The sequence below is a fragment of the Camarhynchus parvulus genome, chromosome 14 (genome assembly GCF_901933205.1).
Source record: "Camarhynchus parvulus chromosome 14, STF_HiC, whole genome shotgun sequence".
NCBI classification, from domain to species: Eukaryota; Metazoa; Chordata; class Aves; order Passeriformes; family Thraupidae; genus Camarhynchus; species Camarhynchus parvulus.
Window position 1 is genome coordinate 11,860,758 of NC_044584.1, and position 27,558 is coordinate 11,888,315.

The following is a 27,558-nucleotide window of genomic DNA, read 5'->3' on the forward strand; positions in this document are numbered from 1 at the left end:
GTGCACGAACAATTTGCAAGCAAAGGGCAGCTGGATTTTTAGTTGTTCAGTAACAGATTAATAGGCTTAGAAGTACAAAACAAAGCCACTCTTTGCAAAAAAGTCCCACAAACAAACAAGGCAATAAACAACTGCAAAAGATGTTCTATCCCTAAAGGGCTTACTCATTATAGAAGTAAAATTTTTCATTACCCACTGTGGGATGCTCCAAAGCCCAGTGACACCAGGTGAAAGCCCCTCTGGTTTCAGTCAGATCTTTGGGACAAGCACAAACATTGCAGGTTTGAGCACAGAGAGGATTCTCTGCATGCACATACCTCGGCAGGAAGCAGCGTGTAAGAGTAAAACCTCTTCATCTTTGTCACCAGGTCATCACTGGAAAAAGTGACATATTCCACAAATTTCCTGTTCAGGAGGAACCAGTCTGAGCCCCCATCCACGGTGATTCCTTCTGGGATCTTGCGGTCCCCCAGGCGCCACATGTGCGTGTCGCACTCCAGGAACAGCCGGTCCAGCCCCTGCTTTCTGATAAATCTGGGGGAATGCAAGAGCAGCCATTAAATGTTAATTTGTAGTTTGCTATCATCTGGAGATTTATAAATAAAAAGCTACTTTAGCAAACAAAAAAGGATCAAAAGGTCACTTGTTTATATTTCTGTTCTATTCATAAGTAGTGTAGAGAGGTTTAATAAATGATTAATCAGTTCTATGTTCTGTTTCAGAGGCAAAGATCAACAGATTGCTTTTAAACACCATTTACACCTTCTGCTGTCCTAAGGCTGTGCAGGTGACAGACCTCTAGGGCAGGAAAGTCCATAATGTTCATTAACTCTGAACAAACCACTACAGAAGAACTGCAACATGAACAGGAACTAAATACATTCTTCTCTCTCTAAATAAATTCAGTTTTTAAAAAACAGAAAAATGTACATAAAGGTAAAATGACCAATTTTCTCCTATGTTATTATGTCATTAATTTTTCTATAGGGATATAGTCAATAAGGAAAAAATACCATTGTATTGGTCTTTGCTGTAGAATGAGCAAGTTTGCTCCATTTTCAAGTCTCTGGGGAGCAATGTTTTGTTATTGCTGAACCATGAATAAGAGGAGCAACTGCAGAACTGCAAAGTTATGGAAATGAATTATTTGAAACCAATATAAAAGAAGAAAGCTGGGAAATCAAACTGTATTTGAAAACGCTTTGGACTGAATGCCCACTCATCTTTTGAGGCTGTCTGATCCAGGTTTCTGTTTGTTATTCCATGTGGGAATGGTTTCCCTGAAGGAGAAGCAGGGCAGCTGTGAATTAGCACTGAAGGGGGGTAAGCACCGTCCACCCTGGTTGGATGTGAGCACTGGGCACATCCCACATGTCCTGAGCAGTAACAAATGCTCACTGACCACACACTAGAGCAACCCACAGCCCCCAGACCCCTCTGGGTGCAGGACCTGCAGGATAACAACAGCTGTGGCAAGAGGGGCACAGCCTTCCCTTCCTGAACCACACACTGCTGTGCCTGGGCGTTTCAGGATTAGCAAGCCAAGATGACATTTTAGTAGTCCTCAAACACATGCTACTGAAGGTAAGGGAAAAGAATAAAAGTTAAGGAACAACAAACACCAGAGCTTTCTGGAGTCCTGCATCTGGAAACATGAGCATTAACCCCGTAGGCCAACTCCCTGGTTCAAGTTCTGTTCTATACCAATCAAAGAACTGAGATGCAATTATGAAATGGTGCATATTAATTTTCAAAAGGACCGTAAATGACTTCAGGGTCTATGTCCTACTGATAGCTGTGTCTCTCTTCACAGTATGAGAAGAGCTCCTCTGTTAACACAACAGCGCTGAAAACGCGTAAATGAGAGTTGAGAAATTTTTCTTTCCATGAACAAGTTTCTAATTTCACATTCCATTATGAAGGATAATAGAAAAGAGTCTTGCAATTTTAATGCAGTGCTCTGGAATGTAATCTTCAAATTCAATATTTATGCAGTTATCTCCAAATCAAATATTAATGTGCCTGAAAGTTTGGTCATTTATTTATTTCTCTTCAAAACTAAATACTCATTAGAGTTAATTATTTTAAGAAAATAACAGAACTTTATCGACTATATTTAAATAGGAACATAAAGTTCTTTTCCATGAAGTAATTTCTTTCAACTGCTATCTCTACCAATTTATCACCCTTTACTCTCCTTTTCAAATGGAAGGTTCTTTGACTGCAATAGAAACCCTCAAACAAAAAAAGCCACCTGGATATTTCAAAAACTGCTCTAGATAGAAACTGCCTCAGCCTGTGTGACATGATCCAGCTCCAGCTCCCTGGTACTGTAACAGCTTCAGCCTTTTTGTGTGAACTTGGCAGCAGAGGAGCATGACCACGCTCCAGACGAGAAGGTCCCAGCAAATCCTGACTCACAGCTTCATGTTTTCAAAGTAGTTGACAGGCTCTTTTTTTCTATATGTGCACAGTTCTATGGGGTTTTTTTTTAGCTAATGGCTTGGAAAAGCACATCTCAGGATATGGAGTGAAATAAGCCAATTCCTGGAAGTACAGCTGTTTTCATAACAAACAGCCCCCAAATCTTATACAACTGGGTTACTAGAAGAGAGTAAATGTACTCTCCAATCACTTACCCTGCAGCAAGGCAGCACAGCCCAGCTAAAGAGCTGCAATGCCTTTAGAGATCTCCCAAGAAATGACCCTTTTGCTTGTGCTTCTTGAAGCCCTCCTAGAAACATCACACCACGTTTCAGATACATAACAGCTGAAGAGGTGTTTTTCAGAAGGATCACCCTTACTGAGCCTCTTCACACACAGTCACAACACCTCAAGGGAATAAGGCAAATTTGCAATTATTAGCAAAGCAAATCATTTCTGTGGCCTAGAAAGCAATGATGTGTCCAAGGGGCTGTGAAGACACAGCTCTCCACTGGATGATGGCTTGCTGCTCATTTATGTTCCTTGGCAGCCAAGGGGACCAAGTGTATTTTAGATCTGCTGGAAGCTAAATAGGAGAGGCTGCTGGCACAGAGAGCTGAATAGCAACCAAAGTGGAAAAGGTGGGTGAGGCTCCCTTCTGTCCCTCCAGGCTCTCTTCTAGGATGACTGATACTCCCAGCAATAGCAATTTTGGGACTCAGGCAGGCAAGAACTTACTCTAAGCATATTGAATACTGCCTGAGGGAAAGGGAAAGGGGTATTTGTATGCCACACAGGCCTTTCCAAGAAATGAAAACCTCTTGGACACTACAAAGAGTTCATAAAGATTCTTGACTAGCCATCCAAGAATGATTGCAGCCACCTCTGAAAAGAAAGATAGGACAATGGAGGGCAAAAGCATGACCCTACTGATTTGTTTCTAGTCTCACACTGTATTTCATTAGTTTCTGGTTATGCTCAAGGGAATACCAAATCAGTAAATTTTATGAAGCCAGGCCAAGCTTCATAAAGAGCAATGAAATGCAAAAAAAAGATGGTTTTTCCCCTTGTCTTTCTCTCTTGGGTCTGACAAAACTGCTTGCAGATAACTCCCAAATTAAAAGTAGGGGGGAAAAAAAGGCTTAATGATAGCATTTCCTTAATCTTAGTCAATGTGGAAAAATTCAGGTGCTTCCTGCCACCCTGAACATCAGGCAAGACTGGCATACTTCTGCCAGCTGCAAATGCAGGGGCCAGAACAATGACATCCTACTGAACCAAGGTATGGTTGGCCAGATTCAACAGAGATTATCATCAGCTGAAGACAGCTGGCCTTTCTCCTAATCCAAAAGAAAACAACAGGAGGAAAATAAAAATGATAGGAAAAGAGTCAACCAGGAGAAAATAGAATTTAAAAAAGACTAGGATTAAGAAAAGCACACCATTTTGCCTTATTTCATAGATCACTCAATCTAAGACATTTTATGCTCCCCCTTATCAATTTAATTCTTCCAAAAGAGCCTCCAGTTTTGAGGGCCTGGGATTCAAAAGTAAGGAGGAAACACAGGGTATTAAGAAGGTGTGTCAGCACCTGAGCTCAGCAATCAGACACTGCCACACATGAAAGGTGCCCCTGTGCCCTGTGTGTGGATGCAGCCTCACAGGCTCCAGAGGGTTATTTTCACACTTTACTAAGAAAACCCCACTGCCTGCAGCACATGGTCTGCCACTGAGTGCAGATGTCAGTCCAGGCAGCTCATGATTGCAATCCTGCTCAGGGAACTTCTCCTACTTCGTACTTTATTTAAATATTTATAAATGCATTTCAGACAAGATTCTGGGACTGTATAGCACTTGTAACTTGTGTAGCACATACTCCTACAACATGAGTATAAACACGGCTCAGCTCTTATATGTTGTAACTGCTAATAAATACTGCCACATAGTTACTTTATCAGCAAAAATATCACAACCAAATATCCTCCTTTTTCACAGTTTTCTCCAAAGGACAGTGCAAACCACAGCAACTTGTAGAGACCCCTGCTCCTGAATGCTCTACTTACACAGTAAGTCAGAGAGCTTGCTGTTTTCTTTTTCCTGAAGCTTATGAATGAGTAAAACTTCCTAAAGTATCAGAGGCTATCAGATTGCTAAATGCCATTTACCAGTAATTTTATCACTAAAAGGTTTTTTCTGGAAAGAATATATTTTTTAAGGTGAAAAGGTTTCTTCCTAAATGTTTCCTGTTTCTGGCCTCTTGCCTAGAAAACCTCCCATTGACATTTCACTGTTAACCAGGTGCACCTACCCAGGACCTCAGCATCATTACTCAGGATTTAAGAATAAGAACTATGAATAAAAGTTACAAAACTCCAGCAAAACAATTCCTCACAAGCCAAAAGCCAATGTCAATGTCAAAGCAAGAATCTGTAGAGCTAGGAGCTCCATAGCATCATGTCCATGTTTCCCTGAGTGTATGTGGACAAGCTCTGCATGCTTTGACTTTATCTGCTCCTCTTTTCATTGTCTTTAGATGAAAATTTGAGGAAGAAAGTCCATTTCAGTGCAAAAAGTCAAGTAAATGTTTTTACAGATGAGAAATGTGAGAGTCACTTGCTGGCAGTGTTTGCACTGGAAACACCAGAGTCAATCAGTTGGGAAGCACAAAACAGTAATTTGCAGTTTAGGTGACCAACTAGAAAGCACTGAACAATAATTTGACAATCTTGAGTGTAGCAATTGCAAGAAGTAATTTGTGAGCAATCTCTAGGCTACCACACATCTCCATAAACCAGGCACTGAAAAATTCTTTATAATAAGCAGATTGATGAATCCCAAACCTGTGCAGGGCAGAATCATTCCCTGCCTGCTCAAGGTGGAAATCCTGGCCTCACTGAGTATGCTGAGTCCAGCTGACCCTGATTTCACTCCATTTCCATGAGTAACTCTATTCTACCAAGGGTTAAACAATATTTACATCTGAAATAATTAACAATTGGCTATTTAAACACAATGTCTATAAGCTACCAGCTATTCATCTGTTTTTCTAAGGCTAGGATGTTGCAGTGTGTTTCCTGAGACCTTGCTGTCATGCTGAAAGCCTCCAGGGCTGATGCCCCACTCCCAAACTGGAGGTGAAGCTTGAAAAGGGGAACAGTGTCAAACAGAAATAGCACCTACTTAGTCTGTCAAGATGAGGAAGATTTCTACCCAGTATGACAGGCATCGTGTGGAAAGCACAGAACAAACAATTCCTGCTGTTTCAAAAGCCTTGAAAATAACTCTCAGTACAGACAAAAATGATAGAAGAGAAAGAGTAATTGTAACTTGCTTTTCAATGTGCTTTAACTGTGACATCCTAAATGTAATTGCTATGAGGTCAAAAATGTTATGAGAGGAGAATTCTTATCTTTTGTTAATTCCCTTACTCAGGGTAAGGGAAACACATAAAGTAAACACATTACTATCTCAACAATCCCCCAAAGCTTTAATGACAATGCAGAAAAAACCATCAACAACATCAGAAAGAATTTCTCTCTTGACTGAATTTGCTATAGTAAGATTGGGCTTATTTATTGATTGGGCTTATTTCAGGAGCAAAAGCCAAAGCCATAAATAAGCACACAAATTGAAATGCTTTTAGCAGTTTTGCCCACTGAGCTAAACGCTCAGGAGTTACCAAGGAACACAAGGAAATGTCCCTCTCAGATGTGATCAGTGTTTGTCCCCTGTATCTCTGCATGGCCCACGGCAGAGCCAGGGGCAGCTGAGCACGGTGGGTGTGCAGGGCAGGGCAGGGCACAGCTGCACTGGCAGGGCACAGCTGCCCTGGAGCACAGGGAGCACAGGGATGGGCTTCAGAGCAGGAATCCCAGGTGACACGGGCACCAAAGGCGAGGCAGAGCTCAGAGATGCAGTTTGTGATGTTTGCTCCTGGAGTTTCTGTGGCAGAAGCTGAAGTGCAAGTGATGGGAACACGGAGCTCCACTGGAAGGATTTTTTGGCAGTCCATGTTTTCAATGTATGTTAAACACTTTTATGTTCAGAGTGCAGTTAAACCTGGGGCAGACTACTGCTGCCACACATGCTGGGCAATAGAAAGTTTAGATCATTTACAGTGCAGCAAAAATGGTACAGCAATTTGAGTATCTCTTTCAAGACACAAGTTCAGCCTGAAATATTATGTTCAATGTGTCCCTTCTCAATCAGTGGCATCTGTATGGAAGCCAAGCAGCCATGGCACTTTGAGTATTCCACATGAGATGCTGTTGAAAGCTGATGAATACACACATTTTATCTGGTCGTTATTCCATCTCTATATGGACATGATTAGACTTTTCAAGCGTACAATAGGCACCTCATATGCTATATAATTTGTTTCTCCTTCTTTCATATGCAATCTTCCAGAATACCCATTTAATGCTTTAGTCCTAGCACATCTTTGCATTCTCTTTAGAAGAAATTTCTCATGATTCTTTCTTCTTCTCCGTCTTTTCCTACACATTAACCTCTACTGGTTTTGAAAAGCTTTTCTTTCCACTTTCTATCTTTCAAAGGGGAAGTCTCTTTCTCAGAGAAAGTCTTAAAAAGCCTCAATGTTCCTCAGTATTTTAAAGTTGCAGGCCAGGGAGCAAAATGAAAAACCCTGTGAAATTCTTTAGTTGTAGGAAACTTGCAAAGTCTATTTTTTGCAGTAATGACTCTACTAGGAATTGCCTTGTTTTGTCAACAATCCCATGCACTTCCTTGGGAGCATAAAGCTCGAGAGAGACTTTAAAAGACTTTCCTGTGGGTTTCTTTACCTCACTCTTCACTTACACAGTATCTTTTAAGCAATACTGAAACAGCTTTTAGAAGGTCAAAAATGAAACGGCTTCCTCTCACCATAAGGGAGGCCACAACTCAAATGATTCGGTTTCTTTTTATATTAAATAAGCATAACTGCAAATTATAGTATGCAGAATGTAGCATGAACTCACCACAGACAGACTCAATGATATTAAACCTGACATTTTACCATCTGTTTGTCTCCAATAAATGTCTTTGGAAGGTTTCATGTCTCCTCACCTCTTTTCCAGTGACTGAGGGCAAGTGTGAGTTCCTTCTATGAAGGTTTTCAAGCTACCAAATCAGGCCACTGACCCTTGGGTACACCAGGGCCAACAACATCTGTGCAGCTTCAAATGATGTTTCCTGTCATAACCATTTTATAAAATGCCTCAGATGACAGGGCTGCACATGAAGTGTGCTGCTCAATGTTCTTAGATAGCAATAAGACTCCTGATTATTTTACCAGTATCTCAATTTTCACCTCCTTCCTAATTCTGTCCTTGCCCCATAAAGGATGGCTACTACTTCAAACCTCCTCACTTGAAGCACCTTCCTGAACCAGCAGATGATCTTGCTTGTATACTCTAAGAACAAAGAACATCCTGCTTAGTCCCACGTCAAGACATATGGCTGCTTTTGTTTCTCTTTGCACTGACAGCTTAGAGCTCTGCTTTCCAAAACTGAGCAGAAATAAAAGCCCTACAAGGAGGTGAATTGTCAAGCTGAAGCTGTAAAGGCTTTATGGCTCCCCAAATGCTTAGCATAAAGCACTAAGAACATTTGAAAGTGAGCTGTAATGTCTAAATTTTTAAAGTGCAGTCTCTTTGCAGAGAAGATGCATGTTGCTATTTCAGTCACTACACTTCTCATGCAACTGTTGTGCTGAACTACTTCCAAGCAAAAAATAGATCTTAGTCCACGTGCTCCGGAATACTCAAGTGTTCTAAAAAATTTAGCAAAAGAAGTATGAGGCTGAGGGTGATTTGTGCCAAAGGAACCACCAAATATGTGACATGAGCAGCAGTGTGAATGCTGCTAGGACTAGGTTAGGCCATTCCAACAGCAGTGACAATTAATCCATTCTTTCCCCTAGTGCTTGGGTAATTCACCAGTGCAATACACAACAGTGTTTACTGTGAGATCCATTTTCTACCAGACCACCAAACCCCCATCAATCCCATGCACAGCACACCAACAAACAGCCTGTGCCACAGAGGCAAAAAGGCATGTCTGAAATGGGGTGAAACAGATGTGTGCCAGCAGTGCAGAGTTTGGGAATGTGCCCCAGTCCTTTGGTAGCTGAGGTTTCTCCAGCCTCTGAGAGCTGGGATGGGATGGTCATGCCCTTTGATACAGGTCACCAACATCTCTAAAATTATCTGGAACCCAGAAACAGGACAACACAACTGCAAAAACAGCAGCAATGAGGAGAAAAAAATCAGCAGAAGAAGGTGGACACATACCAAAAATTTAAGGGTCTTTTCTTTAGCTGTTTGTATTTTGCCTATCAGCTCAAGATTCCTCTAAGATCTAACAGCATCCAGCCTTCTCAGCTTGTTTACACTGTTTCCCAAATGATTGCTGAGGAAAGGTTTCTCTACAAACCCCCCCTCTTCCTGCCTGCCACTGAAGATGTCACATTTGACTGTCTTTATGTTTTATAATCATCCAGGTGCTGCTCCTGCCAAAAAAGAAACAATCCTCTGCATATTCCAAATTGCAATAGCTTATACAACTACCAGGTTATTCACTTGCTTTTAATAGTCTAAGACACTGAAAATAGGAGGAAATGCGTTGCCCACTAAGCACTACGTAACAACTCCAGCCACTGTGTGCAATTTCATTTCATACATCCATCTCTGTCAGGAAATAATGCTTCCAGCTGAGTGAAGGAGCCATTTTCATGTCCATTCCCTTTGCTGAAGCCACTAAAGGAAAATCAGAGTGATGCACTTTTTCATGACTTTGGCGTAACTAAAAGAAAACTTAACTCTCTAAAAGGAAGCCTGATTTCTCTCCTTATTTGGCAGTAGAACAAGCACTGATTGTGAACATGGCTTGAATACAAAGTACACTGTAATTGAGCTGTACAAGCATTTCAGGTTTGAGATGGCACTTCTAATCTTTCTCTGTTGTATGATCCAAAGACTATGATGACTTAAAATTAAGAGTTTTCAGTTGTTTACAAGGCAGACTTGAAAAGCTTATTGATTAGGTGCCATTATTCATCCACAAATTAAAATTAAAAGTATCAGCAAGGATTATACATTGCTTTCAATTATGTTTAGATGCTGTGCTCCTGTATTAGTAGTTCCCATGTTTTCAGAAAAACACCTTGGACCAGCTAAATCATTATTGTACACAGGGCACAGCCAGTATAGGCCAGTGTCCTCTCCCTTATTATGGCTTCACTTTGTTGTTTTAAACAAAAAGTTCTGCGCCAGTGTGTTTTGAGATAGGATATCCAAAGGGAGTTTTCATTTATTGCTCAATGACATGGACACTGGCCTGTGTTCTAAAAGCTGTCTTTTTTTTTTCTTTTCTAAACTTTTTGCTGCCAACCCTTGAAGCTATTTGCTTCTCTTCCAGACCTCACTAAGCTCTTGGCCATGCCATTCTCTTCATGGGGTATTTCTTTCCCCCTGGGCTGTGACAGGACAAAGCAAAGAGCAAAATTTAAAAACTGGAAAAATTAGTAGGGGAAAAAACCCCATCCCTTACTCTTAGAATGAGCAAGTCAGTGAGTTTAGCTGTGGAAATTCCCCAGGCAAAGGGCACAAGAGGTTGGGAGAATGTTGTAAAGCAGCAGCCCTGCACACCTTGTGCTCCCTGGGGACACTGGCTGTAGGACATGGTGACAGCCTGGGTGGGGCTCACCTGCCTGAGCTGGAGGAGGTTTTTCAGCCCAGAGGATTTCCCCACTCTGACTGCAGGGATAAACCTGGCTGGTGTGAGCACAGCTTACACACCTGGGCACTCAGTCAAAGTCAGGAACTGTGTCAGATGGGGACAGCAGAGGGTACACCGACCTGTTCGGTCAAGACTGAGTCACTCAAACACTAAACAGGAAATATCAGGCTAGAAATCTTCACTTTAGATATTTCTCTCTCAACAGGTGGATGTAGAGCTGGAAGTTCACCCACAATACAAACATGGGATAATTACTTTTTGATCAGCTTTTGGAAACAAAGGAATGAATTTTTACCCAACACCAGCATTACTCAGAGGTGTTTGCAGCTGCTGGCTTGAGTGTGTCTGCAGCTGCCTGGGCTGTGCAGGAGGAGGGAAGCCACTCTACCTCCCTGATAGAAAATCTGGGGACATGCCAAGGGGTAATGTGAAAGGATCCATTCATCCAGTGGTCAGCAGTGGGAGCACTTATGGGACTCAGGGATTAGGGAACCATGGCAGACAGGGATGGCAAATCCGCACTCATGTCCCAGATCATGTTCCCTGATGCAAAGGGAAATTTATGGTAGAAATCCAGGGGAAAAAAAAACAAAACACAGTGACAAGTTGTAATAAGCTAAAAGGTATTTAGCTGTTTATACAAAGAGAACCATTGAACTACTAAATGAGTTTGCTATTCCTGTGATGGAAGGACAAGTGGCACATTTGCTCATTTCATTATTAAATTAATACCAGCTTTGTGTGTTTAATTGATTTAAATTGTCCTGATCCAGTTAAAGTTGGCATGTTTGAACCACCCTGATGTTGGTGTGTCATAATCCATTAGTTATTTTCCTTTGCCAGCTCAGGGAATTCGAGAAGACTCAGGAGCACCAGAGGAGCAAGAAGGCAAGAGACCAACTGCTTTTCCCTGGCTCTTCCTCTCCTCTTTTCTACACTAACTCTGCTGTCCATCACTATTGCCAGCTAGAGCTGAGTCTGCCAATCACTCTGACACTCTGCATTTCCCCAACCAGGGACTCTCCTGTGAAACCTGTTGACTTGGCTTTAAATATGACTCCTCACAGGATTATTTTTTACTACCTGCTATAGAATTTGTGCATGCACAAGATGAATGCTCGTGAGGACTCAATTTAAACAGGAACATGACAGAATTGATAAATCTGGTGACAAGGGTAAGAATGGCCAAGAAGAGAGAGAGACTTGTGAGTTACTCTGCCTGCCTGCTGTGCTGAACACATGACTCAGTGTGTCACATTCTCTGGGTACACTTGACATTTTACAGAATAAAGGGAAGACCTGGTGACCCAAGCAGAATAAAATAATATTTTTAGATGCAAAGCCACTGGGGCTCAGCATATGGAGTTGCTGGAAGTGCAGCAGGACTGCTGTTATGGTACAAAACCAGCAAAAAGGAGGAACAGCAAAACTATGAATAAAGAGGAAAACAGGACCACTGCAGTCAGATGGGAATCTTTCATCTGCAGAGGTTGTTAAAGCCTTTGGAAGATGCTGTTTGGTCACTGTTGCTCCCCCAAACCACAATGGAAAGTTCAAGTACTACTGGTGAGTGGTGGGAAACACAGAACATTCCTTCTCCAAGCCTTGTGCAGGGTGGATGAAGAAGGATTTTGATCCAAACTTTGGTAGACTGTGACAAGCTCCAGCCACCATCCTCACTCTTAGTGGCATTGCAGGCTGCTACAGGCTCCCACAGCTGGGGCTCTGCCCCTGCCAGGCTGTGCTGCAGAGCTCAGCCAACCCAGCTTTGCTCATCTGGGGCCACCAGGTCATTGCTGGGGTGTGGGCAATTGCCACTTGCTCACAAAACATCAGTCTGTGCTGAGTCCACTGGAGGATGCAACATCAGACTGCTTAGAGCCTTTCTCCCCACAAAAGCACCTCTGACTCTGGCAAGGAGTCACTCTGGCCAAGAAACAGCCATCAGAAAAGGGTTTCCTCCTCATTCACGTCTCTTCCCTGGACTAGGGATTTCTTCAATCAGGTGACACTGGAAACTGTCCCCATACAATAATTGTCAGTGCTCTGGTTAAATTAAGGTGAAGAGAGGGCCAGCTCACCTTGCATTGTCCCTGCCATGGGATTTCAAGAAGTTCATGTCTCGGTATCTGGACAGGAATGCCACGAGCTGATCATTTGTCCTGTGAGAGAAAGAACAAAAGGTGCACAAATTACACTGTGAAAATCACGGCATCCAGAGCCATTTATGGATTGATTCTTCTCATTTGGGGACCATTCTCAGATTCTGAAGGAGGTGGTTCCAAAAAAAACTTCCATCCTGCTGCTAAACTTCAGCGACCCCCTCTGCTCAGGAAAGCATACTTGGAAGGAAGCACAGATTTATTACACCTTTACAAACTTCTTATCAACCCTTGGCAGGTATTTTAAGCACTATAACAGAGTGTGCATGAAGTAACACTGCTCAACACTTCTTAAGTATGAAAATCCAGCTGCAAGATGACTGCACTGATAGTTCCATTTTACATGCTTTGCTAGATATTTCCTAGGGAGTTTGGTTCAGTATCTATTGGCATTTACTTGCTTTCATTGTGTAACAGAGAAGAGGCCAAGGTTAGAATGCATGACACAGAGAATTTTGATGTCAAAAAGGCAGTATAATCAACAGGAACAAAGGAATTTAGAAGGTTAATTCCAATTAGAATGACAGGCAATCTGACACCAGCATTTTCAAAATTTCAGCTGACATGTCCAAGAATGTATTTACACTTGACAGCTTTTGTGGTCTGTTCTTTCTTTAACAATAGAGCAAAAATGTTCTCTATTTATCTAGGTCAGCATATTTAGGAAAACTGAATAAATCACATTAAAAAGATCTTAATCTCCTGAATTGCATTTGAATCCACAACCTTATGGATACAACACCATTTAAGCAATAGTCTGTAATGAAGTTGGTAGCAGGAAGACTCAAGATAAAAGAGATGTCAATACTATGGTATCTTGAAAACATTTCATTATTATAAACCATAGAAAACCAAGTTAAACCTGAATGTGTTTAACTGTACAAAATGTGTTTAACTTCTGGGGTCAGGCTGCAACAACCTGGAAATGTTATCAGCCAAGTAAACTATTTTCATAATCTCATTGATATTATCTAGACCAAATGAATTATCTGTCAAGCAAGCATCCTGACAGACAGGGCCCTGAGATCCTCCTCCTTTACTCCCTATGTGAGCTGCAACACTTCCCGGGGTCAGACTCTGCATCTCAATTTGGCAAACTCAGAAACTGCTTTCTGTATAGTAAGCTGTGCAGATTTTCACATTTGCTGCTCCAGTGACTCTCCATCTTACTGGGATGAATAGGCATTTAGTGAATTTACTTAGCAATGCTTCCACATGAAATGGTTTCAATGGCTGACATCTTCGGGTGACTTTCTAGGCAAAAGCTGGCATGCAAAGATGATCTTTAGAAATATAATCAAGTTTGGAAGTGCTTGAGCTTTAATTTCCTTACAGGATAAAAATCAAATCAACCAAAGTAACAATCCACACCACTCAATAAAACATCATCCTTTCTAGATTGCTCACCAACCTGTATTTTGCTATTCAGCAGTACTCTACCAAGTGTATCAGGACTTGGGGCTGCCACACAAACTTCTCATTGCTTCTCTCTCAGCTTTTAAGTAATTCTTATAAATGTCCAAATGATGCTTAGCTCTCAAAGGAATCAATAATTGACCTTTTCTCTCTTCTTGAGAACACTGGAGGTATCTTGGTCCTACTTTGAATATTTTTAATTTTTTGTTTTAAAGAACTTATACAGAGTTTTACTCCTTATCAATTAATGTGCTTCATTTCATGTGTTGACAACATGGAACTAAAACATCATAGTTCCATTTGGTAACACTTTCTAGTTAATTGACATTTAGATTTATGCAGTCAACCAATTCTATGCTCAGCATGGCACCACACTGAATTTCTATTAAGCTTTCATTCAAAGTGCTCCTTCTGGCCCAACATGATGAGGATGCTGCACATCCCCTCTGACTTATTCCATCAGAAGACATTAAAGAGAAAATCAAAGGTATTGAACACACCATCGATGTTTGTGCATTTGTTGAAATCCTCCTCACCTTTCAGAAACCTTTGCCTTGAGGGGCAGATTTCCTAAATGCCTCTGGCACAGATTGCTGCCACACCTCTTCACATTCAGCAGCAGCAGAGTCCATACCACGGCAGTTCCTCTGGCACCGGCTCTTTCCAGTACCTCTGGCACCAACATTTCCAGTACCTCTGGCACCAACATTTCCAGTGCCTCTGGCACCAACATTTCCAGTGCCTCTGGCACCAAATTTCGTGCTCTGGACCGGCTCTTTCCAGTATCTGGCAACAACATTTCCAGTGCCTCTGGCACCGGCTCTTTCCAGTACCTCTGGCACCAACATTTCCAGTACCTCTGGCACCGGCTCTTTCCAGTACCTCTGGCACCAACATTTCCAGTACCTCTGGCACCAACATTTCCAGTGCCTCTGGCACCAACATTTCCAGTGCCTCTGGCACCAGCTCTTTCCAGTGCCTCTGGCACTCCTTTGGACAAGGACTGGACACGTGGGCCTGCTTTTTCTCTAAGTAAGGCAATCAAAAGCTGAGATTTTCAGTTGAAGACATCACTGGGAGCAACAGCAACTCCACACTGCCAAATTAAATTCTGCCGGAGCTCCACAAATTTCAGGGATAATTCACTGAGCGTAAATTTGGCACCAAATCTTTTACTAACTATCACGGTAAAATAGAAAGTAACAAGTGCAACAGAGCCTTCCTAAGAAGGAAATAAAGTCATGTGGAGAGGGCGGGTAGTTCATGCTACTGATTAAAAATACACTGATATTACATATCACATTCCTATCAGCTTCCCCAATGTAACACAGCACACAGAGTGAGAAAAAAGCCCTTCTGCAGGTGGTGCCTGAGGCTGGACCTGATGGATGCATCCACACAGCTCTCACTTCTATTTCCTTTTGCTATTAAACTCACTTGGAGGGCAAGGCACCAGGGAGAAGGATTAGTCAGCTGGTTACCTGTATCACTGGCAGGGAGGAGGATGGTGTGAGTGTAGAGAGGCTGAGAGAAAATGGGCATGTCAGGTGTGCAGCACACAGGGAGAAATGCAAAATGAATCCTCCAGTGAACTCCAAGAGTGGAGAAAGCCTGTGTGTGTGTGTGAGGGCTGCCATGAGAAGATGACAAGTGAAGAAGGGTGATGTGAAACAAAGCATGTTTGAGTTCACTGGTGCAGATTTGGTGCCCAGCAAGGGTAGGTGTGCCAGCTGGGATGGCACATCTTCCCCAGAGCCCTGCTGGGGTCACCTTGGTGAGGTGCTACAGCTCCCCTCCTGCAGCAGGGCTGGCAGGGGCACTGTGCCCAGCTGCTGGGAGCCACTCAGCCAAGCTCAGCCAAGCCTGCAGGGCTGGGCTCAGGGAGGGCAGCACTCACATGGGCAGGCAGTGAGGCTGCGAAAGGGACTCAGCCCCTGGCACTGCTCAGCTGGGGATGTGGCTGAGCCCCTGGGCTGGGACCCTGCTTGGGGCTAGGTCAAGATTAGAGTTACAGGTCTAAGGGAGAGAAAAAGGTGAATCTTATATCCAGAAGGAAATCCAGAAGATATTGCCAAAGCAAAGCAAAGTCTGCTACCAGGGTTTCTTCATGAGCAGCCCCTGGCCTGGGACTGAGGTGTCCCAGGGGGTGAGCAGGCAAACCAGGCACTCAGTAAGCACATGCTGAGCATGGCAATAATTTCAGAATATGGCCTATACACTGGGGACTGAAATGAACAACTGGAAGAGAAGCAGTGACTTTGTGTTTGCATTGTCTGAGCACACTGGAGATCTGTGCAGAGCAGTCCCTGCACACAACCACGGCCAGACCCTGTGGGCAAGAGGCAGTGCTGGTCTTGCTGGTTTTAAGCAAACCCTCCAACCCTAGTGACTAATCCAAGCAAAGAGCAGAGATGCCCTCAGTCTGCAGCTGTGAAAACAGATTAGGAAAGCCTTTGGAGAATTTGAGAAAAGGAAATCAAGATATTATTACTTTTGGAGGATAGTGATGGCTAATAGAAATGTTCTGATTCAGCAAGGTACTTTAACACATGGGCAACTTGAAGGATGTAGGGAATAGCAGGCACCTCAATGGGATTATTAATATGTCAAAACCTATGCAAGTTAATTACAATTTGGCTAAGTCAGATCAAAAGTTCAGAATCTTTTGGCAGCACATAGGTATGGAAACAAGATGGTTTGATTCTGTGTAGGAATCAGACGAAGGAAAGAGAACTGCTCTCAGTTTATTAATTATTCATCTAGATTAACTTAGGGCTATCTAATGGCAAGTCTGCTGGCTGCTTCACAGGAGGAGTTAGCGCAGGAAGGGGATTAGCCCTGGCCATGGTGAGCAGTGGTGGCAGCAAACACAGCAGTAGCTCTGCCTGGTGAGGGGTGCTGGAGAAGCAGGTAAGGATTACAAAAGCAGCTGAACACTCAAAAAAAGAAACACAAAGGCAAAAGTGTTTGGGAGAATAAGGCAAGGAGGCTAATGTGGTTTGAAGCAGCAATGAAGGGCCTCTGATGCAGGGATGATGAAGGCAAACATACACTCAGAAGAGATAAATCAAAACTGTTACAAGTTCTCCCAGTGCCCAAAGCTTTGGTGTTTCCACTCGTTCCTGCCTGACTCATGCCCACAGTTTCCTTTCCCAGGACTCTGTGACTGTGTGAAAGCACAGCCCTACAGAGCCCAGACCTACAGCAACCCCAGCAGCTCTTTGCCAAGAAACTGCTTCTACAGAAGGAAAAAAACCTGTAATTGTGGTGCAAACTCACCTATTCAGAGTTAAGCATGATATTAATGGTTAGTATGGCTAAACACATTAAAAAATGCAGATGTGCACACAAGAGCCTGAAAGTGGAAGAACTGAACACCTTAAATTCTGCTACCTTCTTTTCAATAAGTTCTTACAATGATACTTAAGCTCCCTGATTCCAGGAAGTTATTAATTTCATATTCATTAAGCCAGTATTGTAGAGTGTTAGGGCGTGCCATCACCACCAAGCCCTGTGGCAGGAGAGCTCCTTCAGCAGAGCTCCTCACCTGGCTGCTCCTGGCCTGGGCTATCCCTCTCCCTCTCACCCAGGGAGTGCCTGTGCTCAGCCTGGCTGCCCAGGTCCTGCAGCACTGCAGGGCACAGAGGAGCTGGGGAGGAAGGAGAGCAGCCCAGGAGACAGGGAAGGGCTTTTGCCAATTGCTGCACACACCTGCACAGCACCCAGTGCACTCTGAAAGCTTCTGCTGGGGCACAGCAGCACCCAGGGCATCTCCCACTCCAGAAAGGGATCCTGACCTGCTCTGGTCCCTCCACCAGGCCAGTTTGCACACATGTGGGCAGGGCATGTCCCCCTACAAAAGGATGCAGCAGACAAATGATTTAACAGAAAAAAGCAAATACCTAAAACCCTCCTCCTGGAACACTTACAGCAGGATGATCAACCCCGCAAATGCAGCATGAGAAGAATGTGGGAAAAGGTTTGCAGGGTTCAGCTTTCAGAGCCTGGATAGACAGCCTGCCCCTCTAACTGGTGCTCCCAAGTCCTCCTGCCTCTCCAAAGCCAATTTAGCACAAGGGGAGGCTCAGCAGAGCCTGACCCAGGCTGAAGTCAGAAAAAAAAACCCCAACAAAGTCTGGCATCTAAAAATGCAAGGAAAGGGGAAGGCTATACTTAGCCTTTGCTATCCATCACAGAACAAATATTAGCATGGCAGGCTTTTCTCAGCAAAGCTGATTCCTGGAACAACAGCCATTCGTAAAACAAACCATAAAAATGAGAACAGTAGATATGATTTCAGAGGCCAACTGCACGAGGAAGGCTCTGGGTGACAGTTAATATCTCTGCTTTTACAACAGTGTTGTCTCAAATGGTTTGTTTCGTCTTTCAAGTCAGGTTTAACAGAGGAACAAGATAATGGAAGAAAACTATTGTCTCAGCAGCTCAGCAGCTGGAGTACTTGGACATCAGAGCTGGGCTGGGAATTCACACCTGAGTATTTCAAAGTGTCAGCCTCCTGCATTTGGGTGCTGCAGGCACTGATCACTCATCACAAGGGATGAGCTCCTCTCCTGCAGCCCTGCCAGTGCTGTGTGATGCTCAAGACATTCTATTAGCAATACACTCATCTTGGCTGTGCTTTCAATTACTGCTTCCCATTCAACCACTCTCTGTTTCCTATGGAAAAGAAAAGAACTCACATAGTCAAAAAAGAGTGGAAGTCTTTTTTGGATGGCACACTGCTGAATAAACCTCTTCTAGTGAGAGTACATAAATGCCTGGGTACAAAGGAGATCTGCTGAGAGAAAATAGAATATACTGCATCGTCTGCTTGCTGAGCCACTCCACAACCTATTTTCTATAAATTCAAGGCTTCAGATGGTATTTATAAAATAAATAAATAAGCCCACTGCTGAGAAGCAGCAGCACATGCTTAAATGAAAATCCTAAAGAGACCATATAAGAGAATTCCACCAAGGATTAATGAACAAATGTGATTAAAACTATCTACAGCTTTGGACTGCTGCCAAAATGCTGCCAGCAGTGTTTGATATGTAAATGCTTAAAACATTTGCTGTGTGTGCTGCCGTTGATGCAAAGCCTCTACAGAGAGTTTCTCCATCTAATTAGAGATATTGGTTTAGCAAACTTTGGAGTCTATAAAACCCTCAATGTCTCATTATTCTTTTAAAATACAATATTCATTTGTTTGGAATGTTTTCCAGTTATATCCCATGAAACCCTGAAAGGCCCTTGGCTAATGAAAAACTGCAGCCCAGTATCAGCTGATAAACCCTACAGCTTTTATGATAATAAAATTCTCACCACACGCACTCATTAAAACTTTGTAACGTCGCTTTTGACTTTCTTTAAATATTCACTGGGAAAAAAGTAAATGACTCAACTTCCAATTATTTTATAGCATGATTTCAACACAGGCATTTAAAATCTCCAGGACCTTATCAAATACACCCTACAGTGGTGCAATCACTGTGTCTCCAATCTGGTGAAGCCCTGAACAGTAAGTGCTGAACTGTAGCACACTTGGAGCTCTCCCAAAATGATGCAACTTTCCCACTGTATTGTCATAAATTACTTCATGGGTCAGGGCCCACATGTCCACGTGTCCAGAAGCAGAATGTGCGAGGATTACACACAAGGTCAAGAGCTGAGAGCTGTCCTTAAACTCATCTTTGATCTCTTAGGGTCACAAATACATTCATTAAGGAGACTTTTCCAGGCAGGCCAATCCAGTCATAACTCAGATTGTCCATCTCCTCCACAGATATATCACCAAGTCACCAATGTTTAACTCACTGCTGTTTATGAAACATTTTTACAAAATGCCCTCAGTCCCAGGAGTACCTTTGAATTGATCCTAGGAATTAATTTGTCTGTGACAATGACATTTTCTCAGCATCCCTGCTGCTGCAGTAAAAAGTAAATAAGAAAAACACTACTCTGTAATACCATTTCATATGCAGCCCTTTTTCTCTGATTTTAAAGCCACCATAAGCTGCAAGTTACTATATTTTAGAGTAAAACTACAAAATACATTAAGGTAGTTTTCCTTTCATAAATCTAATTGTATGCAATTGCTAAGTCTAGATTATTTGTATGCTTAACAACAACAAATGCACTGAAAAATACTTGAAAAACAAAAGCTTCTGAAGTACCTTCCAAATGTGCAACTGTGTAAGACCTGGTAGATATGAAAATAATCACAGCAAATTGGCTACGTGCAGGATGACTTATTCCCTACATAACCTGGTATTGATGCATGCAGATCAGAAGTATTTTGCTAGAAAGGAAGGGAATGTTTCATTCTGATTTGTTAAACAATTTTCTATTTATTTAAGTTTATGAACCATCAGCATATCACTGCCATTATTTATTTTTTCATCTTGCTAGCCCAGAATTTGTGTGCCTGACAGATAGCCTTTGCTAGAAAGGGCTATAAATGCCTATTTCAAATAAATATTTTTAAGTAAAGGCAGAGATGTGTGTCTAACTTAGATAAGGGCTAGAAAACTTGTTAAAGGTACATACTGTAGTAAAGCAAAATTCCTCTCCCACCATACTCACAAGAGATGTCAGTTTAGTTGAACTGCATTTCTGAAAAAAATGCTCATTTTTATCAGTGCTGGCAAAAACTGTTTATCAAGCCTTGCTGGCATTCCCATTATTCAAATTTGGAAATTAAAATAATGCAAATCAGTGCAGAAAAAATACAGCAACGTGGGGTTTAGACTCTTCAACTTACACTCTGACCTAAAATGCTTAGCATTCTTAGAATCACATGCTTACTCAGCATTATGTCAGCTCCAAACATAGAATCACAGAAATGCTTAATTTGAAAAAGACCTTTAAGATCATCAAATCCAGCTCTGCCAAGCCCATCACTAAAACAGATCCCCCAGTGCCACTCCCCCAAGCTTAGGTGCCAGCCTTGAATAAAGCAGATTTCCTTTTGGCAGTGCTGCAGTCACGTTCACAAGCAGATTTTTGTTTCACAATTCACAAGTTCAGGGGCTTGTGAAAGCTGTTTAAGAGAGAGAACTGCCACATCTGCCTCCTTCCCAAATGAATGATAGAATGGAGGAGAAGCAGCAGTGCAGGCAGGGGCAGTGAGCCTGCCCACACTGGAAGAGCTCCTGGTCACTTGTCACCCGCAGGCAGATGGGCTCACACAGAGCACAGTGAGGCCAAGGCTCCCCTCAATCACTGGAGCTGACCTTCCACCAACAGCTGCCACTGACACTTCAGTCAGCAGCTTTCCAAGGTAGCTGTGCTCAGGGTAAATGGAAAGAATTGTGGTTTTCATGGTAAAAAGGCACCAATTTGGTGGACGACACCAACAAGTCCAAATGCGAATGTTTTTAACCTTTTTCTATTAAGAGTGTAAGGACTGACTGAATGCAGAGTGTGGAGCTAATGAACACAAACTACCTGCTGACAGTTTGGCACAGAACGGCTGTTTTAATATCACATTGTCAAAGGTCTATCACATTTTTGATTTCCATCAATAAGGAAGTTGAGTGTTGACGTAAATGATCATTTTGATGGACAGTGAGCAGGAAGCAGCCATGCACCTGAAGAGGTTACCTACACACACTGCTATTTACATTGAGACACATGTCTAAAGAGGATTCATGCCCAGAATTTCTAAATTTATTGAGGTTATTTACTTAGTTTTAATCCTGTAAGGAAAAAAAAAACAATCTCCCTTTTCAGCATTTTTCTATTTAAAAACTTTTGTGACAATAAGGGCTTTCTCTCACTAGAAAATAACCTATGGAGTGGCAGAAACATTGGAAAATCCCCTTTCTGCCCAAAGTGCATCTTTGAAGAAAGCAGTACACAAAATACCCATATTTTGTTCCTTAAAATATTTTTAGTACCTTCAATAGTGAGACAAGTTCCCTCTTGCAGATCCTTTAATCAATGAAAAAAATATGTTTTTTCTATCCTCTTTCCTACTGATAAGCACTATGCAAAGGACTTTATTCTGTTTTCATATCTGTAATTCTCCACAATCAGTGCAGTGCACTCAGTTTATTCTCGTGTAAGCCAGAGCATGAACTCAGCTCTGTGTTCCTGGAATAGGCAGTGGGAAATCATAACAAAGGGTTTGTGGTGTTTCCCAGTTTAGAGGCTGTGAAAAGGTGTTGTTCCATGGTAATAGATGAACATCAGCACTGTCTTCCTCTCACTCTGAGAGGTGCTCTGTCTTTCCCTGCCTTGTCTCACAGTAGGCAATTCTCCATAGGAAAACTCCCCACGGAACCATTTCTTTCCATAAGGCCCATCCATTGTGTCAGAGTGGCAGCAAATGTAACTGCTGCCAATCACTACAGGACTTCCAAAGCTGCTGAAGAGTATTTGCCAGGATAATTTGCTTTTCACAAAGTTGCCTTTGCCTGTTATTATAACAACCAACCATTCCATTTCCAGTCACTGCCTCAGTGCAGGGATCAGGATAGAGAATTCCCACATTTAACTGCCAGGAACTCTTGGTGGGCCATGGCCCTATGGATGCCAGGATGTCACTTGTGAGGATGCTGCACTACAAAGAGTTAAGACAGACAAGATTATCCTATCTCACAAAAACATCTGAGTTCACTTAATATCTGCTGGAAAGCATCTGAAAAAAGAGAGTACTGAAATACTTGACTAACCAGCTGCTAATACCCAAGGATATTTAATTATTAAAAGTAAACATGATATAATTTTAGCTTTATAAAAGCACTGGGATTTTATTTAGTACAGAATGATGCTCACTGCTTTGTATTTTTCCAGTGTTTCTCTGCTGCTGCATATTCATGTAGAACCTCATCTGCCTACACGATACATCCCATTTTGATGAAAACAATAATCACTGATTAAATAAGCAAGTGGAGTGAGCTTCAGAAATGATCAAGTTCATTACTCAAATTAGTGAGACTTTGTATAAAAAGAAAAAAAATCTAGATATTGGGCTGAATAGGAGCTTTTTGTTTGTTTATACCGTGATATTTTACATTGCATGGTTTACATTCAGCAGTTTTTTTCACCATCTCTAAAATTAAATTATCAAGAGTTTTGTGCAAAAAGAGAAATTAAAATTAAATATGATTTAAAGCAACCATTCACTTTATCCAATTCACACATTCCCACGTGCATCTGAAATTTCATTTGTACAAGTCAATACGAAAAACAATTTGCTAATTGCTGAAAAATGGTTTGATAGTTGTTGAGCAATTATAATTAAAAATGCTCAGTTTCTTCCAAGAAAGTGGGAAGAAAGAAACCTTCTTCACCCTGGTTCTCATGGCAGAGTTCTGCCTGGTGGGGTCTGTCAGTCTGGGGGTGCAGTCCTGCTGTCCTGCCACAGCAGAGACCCTGCAGTACCCCGGGCCAGTTCCATGGCAGGCATGGATCTACTCAGCACATCCAACTTGGATTTAAAGTCCACCATGTGAGCTGTGTGTGCCTCCATCAGCTGCAACACTCCTGCAGCTCAAGACTCATGAGATATCTTTGCTTTTCTGGATTTTAGGGCGCCACTTTCCCAGCTTTAATGTCAAATGTTGGTAATTTCTCAGTTTTTGGGACATAACTTGCTCCCTCAGACAGCGGTGATTCACCCTGACACCCCACCTTTCCCCTCAGTCACACCAGAGCCATTCCTGCCCTGCCCAGCAGACTCCCAGAGCCAGCAGGAGCCCACAGCCACCAGGGACAGCTCATGCAGGGCTCTGGAAACCCTTCCCTGCTCTCCCTGCTGCAGCTCATGCAGGGCTCTGGAAACACCTTCCCTGCTCTGACCCTGCTGAAGCCACCCTGCCCCAGCCCCTCTTTGCAGCCACCTCTGGCTCCAGCAGGGAAGGCAGGACAGCTGCGCTCCCAAATAGCCCATCCTCCCCAAAGCTCACAGATCTCACCCTGATTTTTTTAAAGTTTTTCTAAGCCTTCTGATGTTTACATTCTTGTAACAAACTTTCTCACACATTTTATGTAAATAACTTATTGTTTTGCATTCTTTTATAGAAGAAGAGCAATTTGATGGACTATTAGCTTGTCCAGTGTCATTGGAGAATAACACTGTCATCCTCCAATCCACTGTCACTTTTAGAAATCTAGAAATATTAGAGTCAGAAATTAAAAGAGCTCTTTCTACCTTGGAAGAGCTGCATGTCTGTGTCGTGTTATTTCGTTTCCTGTAGTGACACACAGACACACTCCCTGCTGCCACACCTGGGGCTCCATGTCAATAAAGAAGCAGAAACTGCTCACACTAAGCTTGGAAGCAGCAGGGAGCTGAGACCGCCCTCCTCTTGCTGGGAAAGGAGCAGGAAAGCCCCTTCTAAAAGGGCTCAAGGTATAAAACTCAACACTTTTGGGTCTTGCCGCCTTATGTTTAATTTGCAGTGTGATCCTGGACAAAAGCTGGCCAGCTTTGTGTGACATTGCCCTGAGAGCAGGTGGTTCTTCTGATGCAGTGGGGAAGATAGACTTGGATTAAAAAAAACATTTTCCCCCATCTCACACTTTCTAAAAGACCAGAGGCAATATACAGTCATTCAGTGAGCAGCTTCAATCTCCTGTATTTATCGCAAGGGGGGAGTGGTGGGATTCCACCAGCACAAGGTCCCTGTGCTGCTCTCTGTGCCAGGGATGCAGCCCAGGGCTCCCCACCTGCCCAGTGAGACCCCAGTGCTGAGACACTTTCACAAACTCCTTCAAAAGCCAAGTGAATTATTACAAACCAGGCCCTTCCTGCAGCTCCTCCTGGGCCTGCCACTCCCTTTGAGCCCTGAGCTGCTGAACCAACCTGTCGGAGTGCATCAGTTCAGAGGACCAGAAGGCAAAACAGGGAAAATGGGGTCAGGCTAATGGGATTTAACATTAATTCTGCACCAAGACTGAAAAGATGGAAGAACAGGGCCTAGGGGGTGAAAGGGATAATGAACTGAGAGCTGATGGAAAGAAACTTAATTGGTTTTAACAACAAAAGGTCACATTTTGTTACCTTTATTTGGGTTGAGCAATGATCTTATTTGGACAATTTGTGCCACCTGATGACTTGCCCTACTCTTGGATGGGACTGTTTTGGAGTAAGTAATTTGGAGTAAGGAATGCAGAGCTGGGATATGAGGCACAAACCCGTGGCAGAGAGGATGTTTGCAATGGGAATGTACAGATCCACTACCTGATGTAACTGGGCTGCTGAGAAAACAGCTGGCAGGGGGGCAGGCTGATGTCCCTGCTCACTGCTGTGCTCAATGAGCTGCAACCAACACAGCCTTATTCCATCAGAAGAGAAGCAGGGCTTCAACTCAAGAAAAAGCTCTAGAAAAGGCACATGAACTTAAGTGAGGCAGCCTGTCACCAGTGATCTCCTGGCACTGCCAAGAGGACAGGCTGTGACACGGAGCCATTTCCTGGCTGCCTCTCCCCTCCTGGGCCTCAGTGGTTCACAAATGATTCTCCAGGCACTTTGTGATGATACCCAGCACTGGTACCTCCTGACACACCACATGTACCAGCTCCCCACAGAGAGAAAGATCAGGGTGTTTTAGCCTTCAGCTGCAGGTCTACAGCTGCCACCTGTAACATGATTTGGGCCCCTGGGAACAGCTCCAGTGCCTACACAGCACCAGCTGTACAAAGGTTTAGCAATGACCCTCACAGGGCAAGCAGAGCCATGGTCCCTGCAGGTCCTTGCCGTGGAAATCATCTGAAGCTACCTTGCACCTGACTGGCACGGTGCATCCCATCATATGAATACAATGAGCTGAGCCACTGCCAAAACATCTGAGGCTGCCTCAATTAAAGCCATAAGGTGACACAAATAACCAATTTGGATTTACAGGCCTCTTAGTCTTCAGCTGTCCCAAGAATGCGTTGTTGCAAGATTACCTGCTAGAAGTGACTTTGGGGCATCAAACTTTTAAACCAAGATCAACTCTGCATTTGGAAAAAACTTGGCCCCAGATCAGTTCCTAATGTGGCAAAGAGTGCAATTATCCTGATGAAGGCTTAGGGATGCTTGTGCCTACAGCTGGTTCATCAAGTAATGCTGAATGATGGATATAATTAAACTGCGTGCAGCAGAGTGGAATGTGCTACAATGAACCATTTAGGGCCTCATCCCCTCCCATCAGCCTGGAGCTACAGATGGGCCATCACAAACAGTCAGTGGCATTCAGCACTGCTATTTGTACAGGCAGGTTCAGAGGTATCACACAAATGCTCTGTGCAGGTTGGGCAGAAAAGAAATATTCCACTGTAGTGAGATGCAATTGTAAAAGCCAGCTAGTCCCTAATTCTACCTCAGATTGCACAGCAAAATATCCGTCTGGGATTTCTGATTTCTGCACTGCCAGGTCAAGGCTCCCACAACATCTCAAGATACAAAGTTTTGACCAGTTAGCACTAGTCAGGACTAGAAAGAAAAATAAAAAGACACTTTGGAAAAAGAGACACATTCTGCAGAGATCCCTGAAGAGGAAGAACAGCACACACAGAGGTGCCCAAGAACAGCACACACAGAGGTGCCCAACTCTCTTGTGAGCCACCCAAGCTCTGCAGCACTGGACAGGCTCATAGATCCTGCATTTGGTCTACAGGGCTGCAAGACCTGAAAAATCTTCAAATACCATTCAACTCTTAGACTTTTAGCCCTATTTTCCAGGGAAATAATTTATTCATCTCTCCCTCTCCTTCCTATTTCTATATCACCACTAAAAGACTGAATCAGAACATCATTTTGGCTCACCCTTTAATGGCCTTTTGGTTCACAACTATTTAAGAGTGACTTGGGAAAGGTATAACAGCACATGTTGTGTTATCTTCACTTTGAAGTGCCACCAGATATTATTTTGCAGCTGTTTTATTGTAAGTGGCATCCTGAAATCTAAACAAAAGAGTGTCTTAATGGCAATTTCAGCAGATTTTTAATTTCCTGAGAGAATTCAGCGGGACCACGAAGGGAGAGCACATTTAAAATGCAATGCCTTTATAGGAACATTTCCCTCTTTCAAGCACTTTTAGCTTTTGGAATTTTTATAATGATTTCACTGAACTTTCTAAAAAAACCCAAAAAACTCAAGTGAGTTGAAGAGACATTAAGGTTTCTGCTCACAAACCCCAGGTAAACACCACAAGGACCTGTTCCTCTGCAGCTTCTGTTACCCACCTCAGACTTAATCCAAAGTAAAAGTCACTTGGAGCAGAGCTGTGGGAGAGCACACAGGGGATAAAGTCATACCTGGGATTTCCCTGATGATCAACATCCCACTGCAGCTCAAACTCCACTGGAGCTTCTTGCCCAGGAATGCAGTGAGCAACTAAATGCCATGGGAAGGGCTTGCCAGGATGGGGCAGCTGTTGATGAGTTTTTCTAACCATGGTTTTAAAGTACAAAAACCATTCTGCACAAAGGACTCTTTTCTTGGCTTGGTCACCCCACACTATTTGTCCACAAAGACAAGTTGTAAGTGAAAAACAGGTTTTGTAAACATCCCTGGAGCTGTGAAGGAGAAATACAGAGCTGGCCAGATCCCTCATGCTCTCACTGCCTTCCTGTGCCCCAACACACTGGTCACCCTCACAAAAATACTATTGCAGGCATTACTGGAGCATCCTGATGACAAAAGATGGAACTTCAGTGCACATTACCACAACATTTGTGCTGTTACTGTTTATAGATCGGGCTGAATGGCAAATGAATCCAGGGCAGACTCACATTTAACTCTTTTTAAGAAACAGACTTTTTTCTCAGTCATAAATAAGTAAAAAATAAATTACATGCAGAAAGCAAATAGCAAACGGA

At 42.9% G+C, this 27,558-nt stretch overlaps 1 protein-coding gene across 5 annotated transcripts in view; it reads right to left on the bottom strand.

Annotated features, from left to right (window-relative positions):
* The window catches only part of XYLT1 (xylosyltransferase 1), a 177,466-nt gene that overhangs the window by 29,177 nt on the left and 120,731 nt on the right, over positions 1 to 27,558 (bottom strand). For all 5 annotated transcript variants that reach the window (XM_030957983.1, XM_030957982.1, XM_030957981.1 and 2 more), the window contains 2 exons: positions 12,246 to 12,326; positions 318 to 534 (listed from right to left, as the gene is read on the bottom strand). In XM_030957983.1, coding sequence (XP_030813843.1) covers positions 318 to 534; positions 12,246 to 12,326 — 298 coding nt within the window. The remainder of the gene's footprint in view (positions 1 to 317; positions 535 to 12,245; positions 12,327 to 27,558) is intronic.